At 37.3% G+C, this 13,660-nt stretch overlaps 1 protein-coding gene across 1 annotated transcript in view; it reads left to right on the top strand.

The window, feature by feature from the left end:
• Positions 1 to 1,142, top strand: part of LOC136259447 (uncharacterized) — an 84,249-nt gene extending 83,107 nt beyond the window's left edge. Inside the window, exon 17 of the mRNA XM_066052931.1 lies at positions 790 to 1,142. Coding sequence (XP_065909003.1) covers positions 790 to 851 — 62 coding nt within the window. The 3' untranslated portion in view covers positions 852 to 1,142. The remainder of the gene's footprint in view (positions 1 to 789) is intronic.
• The last annotated feature ends 12,518 nt before the right edge of the window (positions 1,143 to 13,660 follow it).

Here is a 13,660-nt window from a genome sequence, read left to right as displayed (position 1 = left end):
TTCCTTAATATATTATCATATTTAGGAATGGCAAAATTATTGTATGCCTAAGTAATAACGATGAAGAAAAGGGATTGAGAATCATTTTGAAGTAGTTTTATAGTATGAATGCATTTGAGATCAAGATACTTTAATGTAACAGTCACTTACTCTAATAGAACAATCAATGGTATCATTTATTTTTATACATTAATCACTAAACATCTTAGTAACAAAATTAACTCTCCTCCAAACCGGTATAGCAAATTTTTATAAGACTTCCTATTCAAAACTTTACAGAAAAAACAGCTTTTGTATTTTGGTTTTGAGTAAATTTCCATGCAGGCTAAAATTTACTCAAAACCAAAATACAAAAGCTGTTTTTTCTGTTAAGTTTTGAATAGGAAGTTTTAAAAAAATTTGCTATACCGGTTTGGAGGAGAGTTAATTTTGTTATGTGTTACAGTATACATTATTGCACAATTTATGTAAACAGGGCTTGACATTCTTAAATATCAAGAAAATGTATTTAGAAGGCTGCATTATGCCAATGGTGGAAACTAAAGTCTTTAAATTATTAGTTGAATTGCAAAAATTTGAACTGTACAGAGCTGAACAGTCATATGCATGCAGTTTGCTTCAGGACAGCTAGCAAAAGAAGACCACTTAACTCTGGTTGATTTTGGGAGACTGAAATTTAGAGTAGTCATCCAGGTTAATGTCAGAGTAAAATTTTAATAAAGTTTCTTGTATGATGTGTGGCTATTATACATGTATAAAGTACATAGTATTACATTATTTCATATACAGGTTCGGATCAGACAGACACAGCAGCAAGTGATGCACCAGATGTAGGGGAAACCCCTGCCTAACTATTTACTGTTTTGGAACAAATGTATGCATGACACATCTTTTTACATACATTACATTTTTACATATATTTTTACATACTTTTTACATAATTTCTTGTACCTTACTATATACAGCTGTTTGTTATTTAGGGTTTTTCCTTACCTTTGAAGGTTTTTTCCCTGTAGATGAATGGGCATTTATCTACTAAATACTACTCATTTTTGTACCTATTATCAGTATTTTGGCCCCAGCTGTATATACACATATTTGTTTTATGTATCAACTATTTTTTGTTTAAAAGTATTTTAAAACTAGCCATAACTTTAAGAAACGGTGGGGGGAGGAGGAGATGTATTTGTGTTTCAAAATATTCTGTGTTCTATAGTGATTCAAATTTGATATGCACAAGCAGTTATAGTGACCAAAAAAGATATGTCCATGAAAGTAACTGGAAATCAAAAGAGCTGATATCTGGAGTACCTACAATAACTATAAAGCAGGCCTAGAAAATTTTCATCTATTCAATTTCAACGCAACATATTTTCATCACTGGCATAATCAGCAAAAAATTTTTGATGGAATAACTAGACGTTATTATTTGTATGCACAAATTATTTGTATAGGTAAAAATAATTTGTCGTTTTCATTTTCATCGATACAACCAGTGACAAAGATTTTTTGATGATGAATTTTCCATGGTTTACAGTACATTATAATCTAATCCAAAACAGCCAAGCTGTAAAAAAAGTGTGCGGCCCTCAGAAAGGCTATGGTGAAAAAAGATGTGAAATCCAAGGTGGCGGCCAAGAAATGGCTGTGATGGTAGGTTAATGGTAAAAATTTTAATAAAGACAATTCAGGTGAATTTTTGTGCCGCTTCACAAAATTTACCTAAATTGTCATTATTAAAATTTTTACCATTAACCTACCATCACAGCCATTTCTTGGCCGCCACCTTGGATTTCACATCTTTTTTCACCATAGCCTTTCTGAGGGCCGCACACTTTTTTTACAGCTTGGCTGTTTTGGATTAGATTTCATTTCTTTTTGTATTTGTATACCAGCTTTGGGACTTTTTTAACCTACGTTTTTTTTCTTTACTACAGGAAGAAGAAAAGATGTAGATGTACCTTTAAATATTTTATCAGTAAATGTACAAATTATATATACTGTATAATACATATTTGACCGCATTTGCAAAATGGGGTCTTCCACACACATCCAATTTGCCAACTTTGACAATTGATAACTTCAGATTGGAAAGAGCTATTGCCTTGATATTTGGGCAGTGGTGAGCACCACTATAGCTGAATACATGGTGCAATTTTCAGGTTAATATGTTACTTGAACACTGAGTTATGGTCTCCAACGTTTACGGAATTGGATGTGTGTGGAAGACCCCTTTTCGCAAATCCGGTCACATATATTGATTACAGAAATCTCCATGGTGGTTTCTTTGTAACTGAACACTCTACAAGGTGACTTCTTCTAATTGCTCTCTCTACAGGGTGAATTGTTTGTAGCTGAACGATCTACAAGGTAACTTCTTCTAGCTGATCTCTCTACAGGGTGATGTGTTTGTAGCTGAATTTTGTATAGGTGATTTGTTTGCAGCTGAGCTCTTTACAGAATGGTTTCTTTGTAGCTGAACTCTCTAAAAGGTAACTGATCTTTCTACAGGGCAATTTGTTTCTGGCAGAATTTTCTACAGGGTGATTTCTTTGTAGCTGAACTCTCTACATGGTGGTTTCTTTGTAGTTGAACTCTCTACAAGGTAACTTCTTCTAGCCGATCTTTCTACAAGGTGATTGAGTTTTTTACAGCTGAACTCTTTACATGGTGGTTACTTTGTAGCTGAACTCTCTAAAAGGTGACTTCTTCTAGCTGAACTCTCTACAGGATGATTTATTTGCAGCTTAACTCTCTACAAGGTGACTTCTTCTAGCTGAACTCTCTACAGAGTGATTGATTTTTTTTTTGCAGCTAAACTCTCTACATGGTGGTTTCTTTGTAACTTAACTCTCTACAGGGTGATTTGTTTGTAGCTGAACTCTCTACAGGGTGATCTGTTCATAGCTGAACTCCCTATAAGGTAACTTCTTCTAGCTAATCTTTCTACAGGGCGATTTGTTTGTAGCTGAGTTCTCTACAGGGTGATTTGTTTGCAGCTGAACTCTACATGGTAGTTTCTTTGTAGCTCTACAATGTGACTTCTTCTAGCTGAACTCTCTACAAGGTGACTTGTTTCTAGCTGATCTCTCTACAGGGTGACTTGTTTCTAGTTGAACTCTCTACAGGTGATTTGTTTGCAGCTGAACTCTCTACATGGTTTATTTCTTTGTAACTGAACTCCCTGCAAGGTGACTTCTTCTAGCTGATCTCTCTACAGGGAGATTTGTTTGTAGCTTAACTCTCTACAGGTGATTTGTTTGCAGCTGAACTCTCTACATGATGGTTTCTTTGTAGCTGAACTCTCTACAAGGTAATTTCTTCTAGCTGATCTCTCTACAGGCCGATTTGTTTGTAGCTGAACTCTCTACATGATGGTTTCTTTGTAGCTGAACTCTCTACAAGGTGATTTCTTCTATAGCTGATCTTTCTACAGGGTGATTTGTTTGTACCTGAACTATCTACATGATGGTTTCTTTGTAGCTGAACTCTCTACAAGGTAACTTCTTCTAGCTGATCTCTCTACAGGACAATTTGTTTGTACCTGAACTCTCACATGATTGTTTCTTTGAAGCTGAACTCTCTACAAGGTGATTTCTTCTAGCTGATCTTTCTACAGGGTGATTTGTTTGTAGCAGAACTCTCTACAAGGAAACTTCTTCTAGCTGATCTCTCTACACGGAGATTTGTTTGTAGCTGAACTCTCTATACATGATTTGTTTGCAGTTGAATTCTCTACATGATGGTTTCTTTGTAGCTGAACTCTCTGCAAGGTAACTTCTTCTAGCTGATCTCTTTCCAGGGTGAATTGTTTGTAGCTGAACGATCTACAAGGTAACTTCTTCTTACTTATCTCTCTACAGGGTGATTTGTTTGTAGCTGAACTTTCTACAAGGAAACCTCTTTTAACTGAGCTCTGTACAGGGTGAATTGTTTGTAGCTGAACTTTCTACAAGGTAACTTCTTCTAGCTGATCTCTCTACAGGATGATTTGTTTGTAGCTGAACTATCTACAAGGTAACTTCTTCTAGCTGATCTCTCTACAGGGTGATTTGTTTGTAGCTGAATTCTGTATAGGTGATTTGTTTGCAGCTGAGCTCTTTACAGAATGGTTTCTTTGTAGCTGAACTATCTACAAGGTAACTTCTTCTAGCTGATGTATCTACAGGGTCACTAGTTTGTAGCTGAATTCTCTACATGGTGGTTTCTTTGTAACTGAACTATCTACAAGGTGACATCTTCTAGCTGATCTTTCAACAGGGTGATTTGTTTGTAACTGAACTCTCTACAAGAAAATTTCTTCTAACTGATTTCTGAACAGGGTGAATTGTTTGTAGCTGAACTCTCTACAGGGTGATTTGTTTGTAGCTGATCTCTACACAGGTTACTTATTTCTAACTGATCTCTTGAATTCTGTTCAGGGTGACTGCTCTATTAGGATGACTGCTCTATTAGAGTATCTCGATCTCGCACTTGCTACACCAGGTTGGATTTCGTGTTATAACTCCGTGGCTTTAAGTCTGATTCTTCTACACCATTGAAGAGCCTTTCTAAGATGATAACTCCATCTGTACAGCGATTTTCAAAGCATTACCCCAAGTGGTTTATCTGGTAGGCGTGGCAGGTATCAAGACACACGGTAGTGTGTCGTGCGGCCCAAGAAGCCGGCGCGCAACCCCGTGAGTATCAAGACACACGGTAGTGTGTCGTGCGGCCCAAGAAGCCGGCGCGCAACCCCGTGAGTATATTGACAGGAAGAAAGAAAACGCAATTTTCGCACCTCCCGAGCTCTGTGCTGCCTTGATGAAACAAGACAAATTTTGCTGTGTACATTCCCTCCAACTTCAGTACTCCACATTCCAAATTTGAGCGAAATCGCTTAAGGCATTCCTGAGATATGCGACTTCAAAAATTGGCTTAGTTTCTTCGTTTTTTTCTTCTTCTTCTTATTTTTCTTCCTCTTTTCGCACACTTACAAAAACTGCTATAAAACGCGAACGCGTTATCCGATTGCCTTGAAATTTGGCACACAGAAGGGGGGTATAAAGGCGCATCTCTGTACCAACTTTGGCTGGAATACCATAAACAGGCAAAGAGTTATGAGCGATTATGCACGAAAAATAACACCAATATGTTGTCACGCCTACAGGGTAAACCGCGTATGGGAAGAAGCTGAAAATCGGTGGGTGAATAGGTTAACTATTGAACCTCAAACCTTTTGTGGTTTGAAAGAAATCGAGCTAAAAACCAGGAAGATACAACGAAAAAATCAACAGTGTGTAACAATTACGCAATCGAGATTAGCTAATTTATTATTATTATTATTATTATTATGCTTGCCACGCCTACCAGATAAACCACTTGGGGTAATGCTTTGAAAATCGCTGTACAGATGGAGTTATCATCTTAGAAAGGCTCTTCAATGGTGTAGAAAAATCAGACTTAAAGCCACGGAGTTATAACACGAAATCCAACTTGGTGTAGCAAGTGCGAGGTTCGAGATACTCTAATAGAGCAGTCATCCTAATAGAGCAGTCACCCTGAACAGAATTCAAGAGATCAGTTAGAAATAAGTAACCTGTATAGAGATCAGCTACAAACAAATCACCCTGTAGAGAGTTCAGCTACAAACAATTCACCCTGTTCAGACATCAGTTAGAAGAAGTTTTCTTGTAGAAAGTTCAGTTACAAACAAATCACCCTGTTGAAAGATCAGCTAGAAGATGTCACCTTATAGATAGTTCAGTTACAAAGAAACCACCATGTAGAGAATTCAGCTACAAACTAGTGACCCTGTAGATACATCAGCTAGAAGAAGTTACCTTGTAGAGAGTTCAGCTACAAAGAAACCATTCTGTAAAGAGCTCAGCTGCAAACAAATCACCTATACAGAATTCAGCTACAAACAAATCACCCTGTAGAGAGATCAGCTAGAAGAAGTTACCTTGTAGATAGTTCAGCTACAAACAATTCACCCTGTACAGAGCTCAGTTAAAAGAGGTTTCCTTGTAGAGAGTTCAGCTACAGACAAATCACCCTATAGAGAGATCAGCTAAAAGAAGTTACCCTGTAGATAGTTCAGCTACAAACAAATCATCCTGTAGAGAGATCAGCTAGAAGAAGTTACCTTGTAGATAGTTCAGCTACAAACAATTCACCCTGTACAGAGCTCAGTTAAAAGAGGTTTCCTTGTAGAGAGTTCAGCTACAGACAAATCACCCTGTAGAGAGATGAGTTAGAAGAAGTTACCTTGTATATCGTTCAGCTACAAACAATTCACCCTGTAAAGAGATCAGCTAGAAGAAGTTACCTTGTAGAGAGTTCAGCTACAAAGAAACCATCATGTAGAGAATTCAGCCGCAAACAAATCATGTATAGAGAGTTCAGCTACAAACAAATCGGCCTGTAGAGAGATCAGCTATAGAAGCAATCACCTTGTAGAGAGTTCAGCTACAAAGAATCTATCATGTAGAGAGTTCAACTACAAACAAATCACCCTGTAGAAAGATCAGCTATAGAAGAAATCACCTTGTAGAGAGTTCAGCTACAAAGAAACCATCATGTAGAGAGTTCAGCTACAAACAAATCGGCCTGTAGAGAGATCAGCTAGAAGAAATTACCTTGTAGAGAGTTCAGCTACAAAGAAACCATCATGTAGAGAGTTCAGCTGCAAACAAATCACCTGTAGAGAGTTAAGCCACAAACAAATCTCCCTGTAGAGAGATCAGCTAGAAGAAGTCACCTTGCAGGGAGTTCAGTTACAAAGAAATAAACCATGTAGAGAGTTCAGCTAGAAACAAGTCACCCTGTAGAGAGATCAGCTAGAAACAAGTCACCTTGTAGAGAGTTCAGCTAGAAGAAGTCACATTGTAGAGCTACAAAGAAACTACCATGTAGACTTCAGCTGCAAACAAATCATCCTGTAGAGAACTCAGCTACAAACAAATCGCCCTGTAGAAAGTTTAGCTAGAAGAAGTTACCTTATAGGGAGTTCAGCTATGAACAGATCACCCTGTAGAGAGTTCAGCTACAAACAAATCACCCTGTAGAGAGTTCAGTTACAAAGAAACCACCATGTAGAGAGTTCAGTTGCAAAAAAAATCAATCACTCTGTTGAGAGTTCAGCTAGAAGAAATCACCTTGTAGAGAGTTAAGCTGCAAATAAATCACCCTGTAGAGAATTCAGCTACAAACAAATCACCCTGTAGAAAGATCAGCTAGAAGAAGTTACCTTGTAGAGAGTTCAGCTACAAAGAAACCACCATGTAGAGAGTTCAGCTGCAAACAAATCACCTGTAGAGAGTTCAGCTAGAAACAAGTCACCCTGTAGAGAGATCAGCTAAAAACAAGTCACCCTGTAGAGAGTTCAGCTAGAAGAAGTCACCTTTTAGAGAGTTCAGCTACAAAGCAACCACCATGTAAAGAGTTCAGCTGCAAAAAACTCAATCACCTTGTAGAAAGATCGGCAAGAAGAAGTTACCTTGTAGAGTTCAGCTACAAAGAAACCACCATGTAGAGAGTTCAGCTGCAAACAAATCACCTATAGAGAGTTTAGCTAGAAACAAGTCACCTTGTAGAGAGTTCAGCTAGAAGAAGTCACATTGTAGAGAGTTCAGCTACAATGAAACTCCCATGTAGAGAGTTCAGCTGCAAACAAATCACCCTGTAGAGAACTCAGCTACAAACAAATATGCAGTGTAAAAAGATCAGCTAGAAGAAGTTACCTTGTAGAGAGTTCAGCTACAACAAAACCACCATGTAGAGAGTTCAGCTACAAACAAATCACCTGTAGAGAGTTCAGCTAGAAACAAGTCACCCTGTAGAGAGATCAGCTAGAAACAAGTCACCTTGTAGAGAGTTCAGCTAGAAGAAGTTACGTTGTAGAGAGTTCAGCTACAAAGAAACCACCATTTAGAGAGTTCAGCTGCAAACAAATCACCCAGTAGAAAGTTCAGCTATGAACAGATCACCCTGTTGAGAGTTCAGTTAGAAACAAGGAATCCTGTATAGAGAGATCACCTAGAAGTATCGCCTTGTAGAGAGTTCAGCTACAAACAAATCACCTGTAGAGAGTTCAGCTACAAACAGATCACCCTGTAGAGAGATCAGCTAGAAGAAGTCACCTTGTAGAGAGTTCAGCTATAAAGAAACCACCATGTAGAGAATTCAGCTGCAAACAAACACGCTGTAGAGAACTCAGCTACAAACAAATCGCCCTGTGGAAAGATCAGCTAGAAGAAGTTACCTTGTAGGGATTTCAGCTACAAACAAATCACCCTGTAGAGAGTTCAGCTACAAAGAAACCATTCTGTAAAGAGCTCAGCTGCAAACAAATCACTTGTACAGAATTCAGCTACAAACAAATCACCCTGTAGAGAGATCAGCTAGAAGAAATTACCTTGTAGATAGTTCAGCTACAAACAAATCACCCTGTAGAAAGATCAGTTAGAAGAAGTTACCTTGGAGAAAGTTCAGCTACAAAGAAGCCATTTTGTAAAGAGCTCAGCTGCAAACAAATCACCTGTACAGAATTCAACTACGAACAAATCACCCTGTAGAGAGATCAGCTAGAAGAAGTTACCTTGTAGAGAGTTCAGCTACAAAGAAACCATTTTGTAAAGAGCTCAGCTGCAAACATAGGCGGCGGAAAGGGGGGGGCTAGGGGGCTGAAGCCCCCCCTCGGTCTGCTGAGGGGGGGCTTAGCCCCCCCTCAGAATGATATCACACCGAGATTATCTTTCTTGGAGTGGGGCTGAAAACCGTGATAAAGATCGAGATACTCTAATAGAGCAGTCATTCTAATAAAGTAGTCAGTGTGTAGCGAGCTATGTAAGGATTTTTATGTAGTTTATCAGCTAGAAATGGTAGCTGGTGAGGTGGAAAGCTCTTGTCAGTTGGTTGTGACCTTTTTTTTTTTTTTTTTGGTCTCTTACCAAACTATAGAAATAAGTCTGGGTCAGCCCAGCCCCCCCTCATATCAACTACTTCCTCCGCCGCTGGCTGCAAACAAATCACCTATACAGAATTCAGCTACAAACACATCACCCTGTAGAGAGATCAGCTAGAAGAAGTTACCTTGTAGATCGTTCAGCTGCAAACAATTCACCCTGTAGAGAGAGCAATTAGAAGAAGTCACCTTGTAGAGTGTTCAGTTACAAAGAAACCACCATGGAGATTTCTGTAGTCAATATAATATTATGTGACCGGATTTGCGAAAAGGGGTCTTCCACACACATCCAATTCCGTAACCGTTGGAGACCATAACTCAGTGTTCAAGTAACATATTAACCTGAAACTTTCACCACATATTCCGCTATAGTGGTGCTCACCACTGTCCAAAATTCACGGCAATAGCTCTTTCCAATCTGAAGTTATCAATTGTCAAAGTTGGCAAATTGGATGTGTGTGGAAGACCCCTTTTCGCAAATCCGGTCACATATGTATTATACAGTATATATAATTTGTACATTTACTGATAAAATATTTAAAGTACATCTACTTCATCTTTTCTTCTTCCTGTAGTAAAGAAAAAAACATAGGTTAAAAAAGTCCCAAAGCTGGCCATAGGCCTGCTTTGGGGTATACAAATACAAAAAGAAATGAAATCTAATCCAAAACAGCCAAGCTGTAAAAAAAGTGTGCGGCCCACAGAAAGGCTATGGTGAAAAAATATGTGAAATCCAAGGTGGCGGCCAAGAAATGGCTGTGATGGTAGGTTAATGGTAAAAATTTTAATAACGACAATTCAGGTGAATTTTTGTGCCGCTTCACAAAATTTACCTAAATTGTCATTAATAAAATTTTTACCATTAACCTACCATCACAGCCATTTCTTGGCCGCCACCTTGGATTTCACATATTTTTTCACCATAGCCTTTCTGTGGGCCGCACACTTTTTTTACAGCTTGGCTGTTTTGGATTAGATAATAATAATAATAATAAAATTAAAAATTAGCTAATCTCGATTGCGTAATTGTTACACACTGTTGATTTTTTCGCTGTATCTTCCTGGTTTTTAGCTCGATTTCTTTCAAACCACAAAAGGTTTGAGGTTCAATAGTTAACCTATTCACCCACCGATTTTCAGCTTCTTCCCATACGCGGTTTACCCTGTAGGCGTGACAACATATTGGTGTTATTTTTCGTGCATAATCGCTCATAACTCTTTGCCTGTTTATGGTATTCCAGCCAAAGTTGGTACTGAGATGCGCCTTTATACCCCCCTTCTGTGTGCCAAAGTTCAAGGCAATCAAATAACGCGTTCGCGTTTTATAGCAGTTTTTGTAAGTGTGCGAAAAGAGGAAGAAAAATAAGAAGAAAAAAACGAAGAAACTAAGCCAATTTTTGAAGTCGCATATCTCAGGAATGCCTGAAGCGATTTCGCTCAAATTTGGAATGTGGAGTACTGAAGGTGGAGGGAATCTACACAGCAAAATTTGTCTTGTTTCATCAAGACAGCACAGAGCTACGGAGGTGCGAAAATTGCGTTTTCTTTCTTCCTGTCAATATACTCACGGGGTTGCGCGCCGGCTTCTTGGGCCGCACGACACACTACTGTGTGTCTTGATTGAGCATTATGTTATCATGCATCTGACAAATGCCCATTATACCCAAAAATTATGTAACCATCTTTGGCCAATATAAATTATTGTACATATTATACAGTGGCATCACACCTTTTCTTATGGAATATAGCTGTTCCAGTGCCTTTCCAATGACAAGGAAAGCTTAGACCTTTCTTGCAGTGATAAGATGCCATGGAAATATGCAGAAATGTGGCCATCCCACACTGCTTGAAGTTTCTTAGTTTACTAGAGTGATATATCCCCAGTATATGGAACAGTTAATTGTTTGTTATTTTAGTAATTTTTCAGTGAATCCACATTCACTGATGTTTTACTGAGAGTTTATTATTATTATTATTATTATTATTATTATTATTATTATAATGCTTTACAGTGTACGATACAAATAGGGATATGATTACAAAGACGGAAATTAGTTAGGAATACACTGAAGGTCTACTAGCATAGCTAGTAGCCTAAAAAGTTTAAAACTAAAAGTAGGTGTAATTACAATTAATTATATAGGGGTGTGTGCGGTGTATGCATACATTTACAGCAAGGACATGAGTAATGATATGTACAAGGGTTAGAAGAATCAAAATTTTCTAAGAAGTGATTATAAAATATTGATTTTAGTTGACGTTTGAGAGAAGCAACTGAAGATTCAATGTTTAACGGGGGAAGAGAATTCCACAAACGAGGTAGTCTACAAAAATAAAAATGTCTGTCACGGTTGTTAAATTGTCTAACATGTTGTAATTTATTGTGGGTAGAAGATCTGGTTGAACTGCAGGAGAAAATCACAAAGTCAGTAATGTTGAAATTTGCAGTAGGATTCTTGAGACTTTTAATAAGTTTAAAACTTAGTAAAACAATTATGTTCCATATACTTAAAGTTACTGACATTTTACTATCAGTATAACTGGGTACAACTACAGTAAATTAAAGCAGCTTAACGAATTAGTAAACTGAGAACCTTCAAGCAGTGCCAGTACCTTTCCAATGACAAAGAAAGCTGTAACATGCTTACAACTGGTTGAATTGTTGTATGTGCCAGTCACATATTGTATCTATGTGACCAAATTTGCACAAGAGACACCATTTGTATGCAAAAATTAGTTATGTTTTATGTCAAAAGCAGTTAGCTAGGCTATCAATAACACTAATGATTTCCACTGTTATCTTACTGCAGCCACTTAGCTGGGTCTGTTTTCTTTGGATATGTCTCTGGAGCTTTGTAATCCATGGTAGACAGTGACAGTCTGACACCCTGATCATGAGCTCTGCTGGAGTAGCAGCTCTTGTGGATTGGTCCAGACTTGCGCAGCATCAGAGTATTAAATGTATCATTACTAACAAGTGCTCTCAGTGGATAGACAGCCTTCTGTGTGCCTTGCAACTTCACTAGTCCTTTCCCCCTGATCCATTTCTTTCTCCACTAAGTTTCCCACCAACCTCCTACCCCTATTAGTTATTTAGCTATTACCATTAGTGATAACTTTAAAAGTTCCTAAATTTCAGGTGGTATCATTGTATTAATGTTTGTAAATAGTTCCATTTGTAGTGAAAATTTATAGTGGCCATCTATACAACTTTAATGTAAAGCTATCACAGTACTTTGAATGCTATAGTATTGTACAATGTGTAAAAGTATATACCTTGTCACAAATTGGATCACATTATATTGTAGAACTGCACGTGGAACACTGCCAACCTTATGCCATGGCTGATGTATGGTATAGTACACCAAACACTGAGCGATGCAATATGTAAAAATATTATAATGGTAAATTAGTAGAGAATATAAACTTGTCACTGTTGTCAGGTGTTTGTTAATAATTTTAATCTCTCTACACAGCACACCAAAGAATCAAACCAACTGGAAGTGTATTATTATTATGTAATAATTGTATGATTATGTTAGAACTCCTCCATGTTTTCAAGCTGTGATCAATATGCATATTTTGGTAATTAGTGAGGTCTTTGCTGGTTTATATGCATGTACACTATATGTTGTATAGTGGGCCGGACCATGATAATAATGTCCTTAGTATATATAGAAAAATGCATGTTTCAATACTGCCTATACGAAATCTGTCTTTAGTCTTTACTAAAACAATTATATATATATATATAATTATACTAATTCAAAATTTAATAATGATATACTTGATACTTGCATATATACTCCCTATAAAATTATAATAACCGAGACAAAATGGACCACAAATCTATAAATAACTTCCATGTTATTCACTAATATTCAGTACTAGGACCTAATCCTATAATCTGTTTTTGTCTCATCAATGGATAATTATTATGCAAAATGATACAATTTTGCTGAAGGTCAAGGTACTTTAATAGAGCAGTCAGTCAGCTAATTTTTTGATACAAAAATTTTTATCACAACTTTTTTTGCACAAAATATTAATAAAAACTGTTCATGTGGATCACCACTATGCATGGGAAAACCAACCAGCTGCAGCAAAAACACATTACTCAAGTCTATAATTGATTATGCAATTTGATAGTTTATTCATGTGTCTTGTGTTCTTGGTGAAAAATCAAATCTGCTGTCATGGGCATTTTCCCAGGCTCACTCATAAATATTGTATCTATCTTTTATCTGAATATGTATTACATAATGCTCATGATGATTGAAACACTGTTTCATAATAATTTTGTAACCAGGGGCATAGTGAGGGAGTTTGCAAAGATTTCAGGAATCAGCTGCAGCTCTAGTTACTGATCTATTTGCAAGGAATTAAACTCCATAGTTTGAAATACACAGCAAAAATAATAAGTATAATTATACTGTGGCTTATGGTGAACATCACTGTACATTTTAGTGACCGTCACTAAGAAATTCCAGTGACATTCACTATTTGCCACATGTACAGTATTCACTTTTACAGTGTATCCACCTAATATTATGTTAGCATTATGCTGGCACAGCACTCTAGCCTATTATGCTACAGTGCTATGTTAAGTGCTGATTCCTAAGGTTTCAGCACTACTAAGTTTGGCAGAACAACAAAATTTTTAGTGACATAAAACTTGCATTCGTGATCATCTCTCAGAGAAGCGTTCAAAGA

This window comes from Dysidea avara, chromosome 6 (genome assembly GCF_963678975.1).
Source record: "Dysidea avara chromosome 6, odDysAvar1.4, whole genome shotgun sequence".
Lineage (NCBI taxonomy): Eukaryota > Metazoa > Porifera > Demospongiae > Dictyoceratida > Dysideidae > Dysidea > Dysidea avara.
This window is presented reverse-complemented; position numbering and strand designations above follow the sequence as displayed.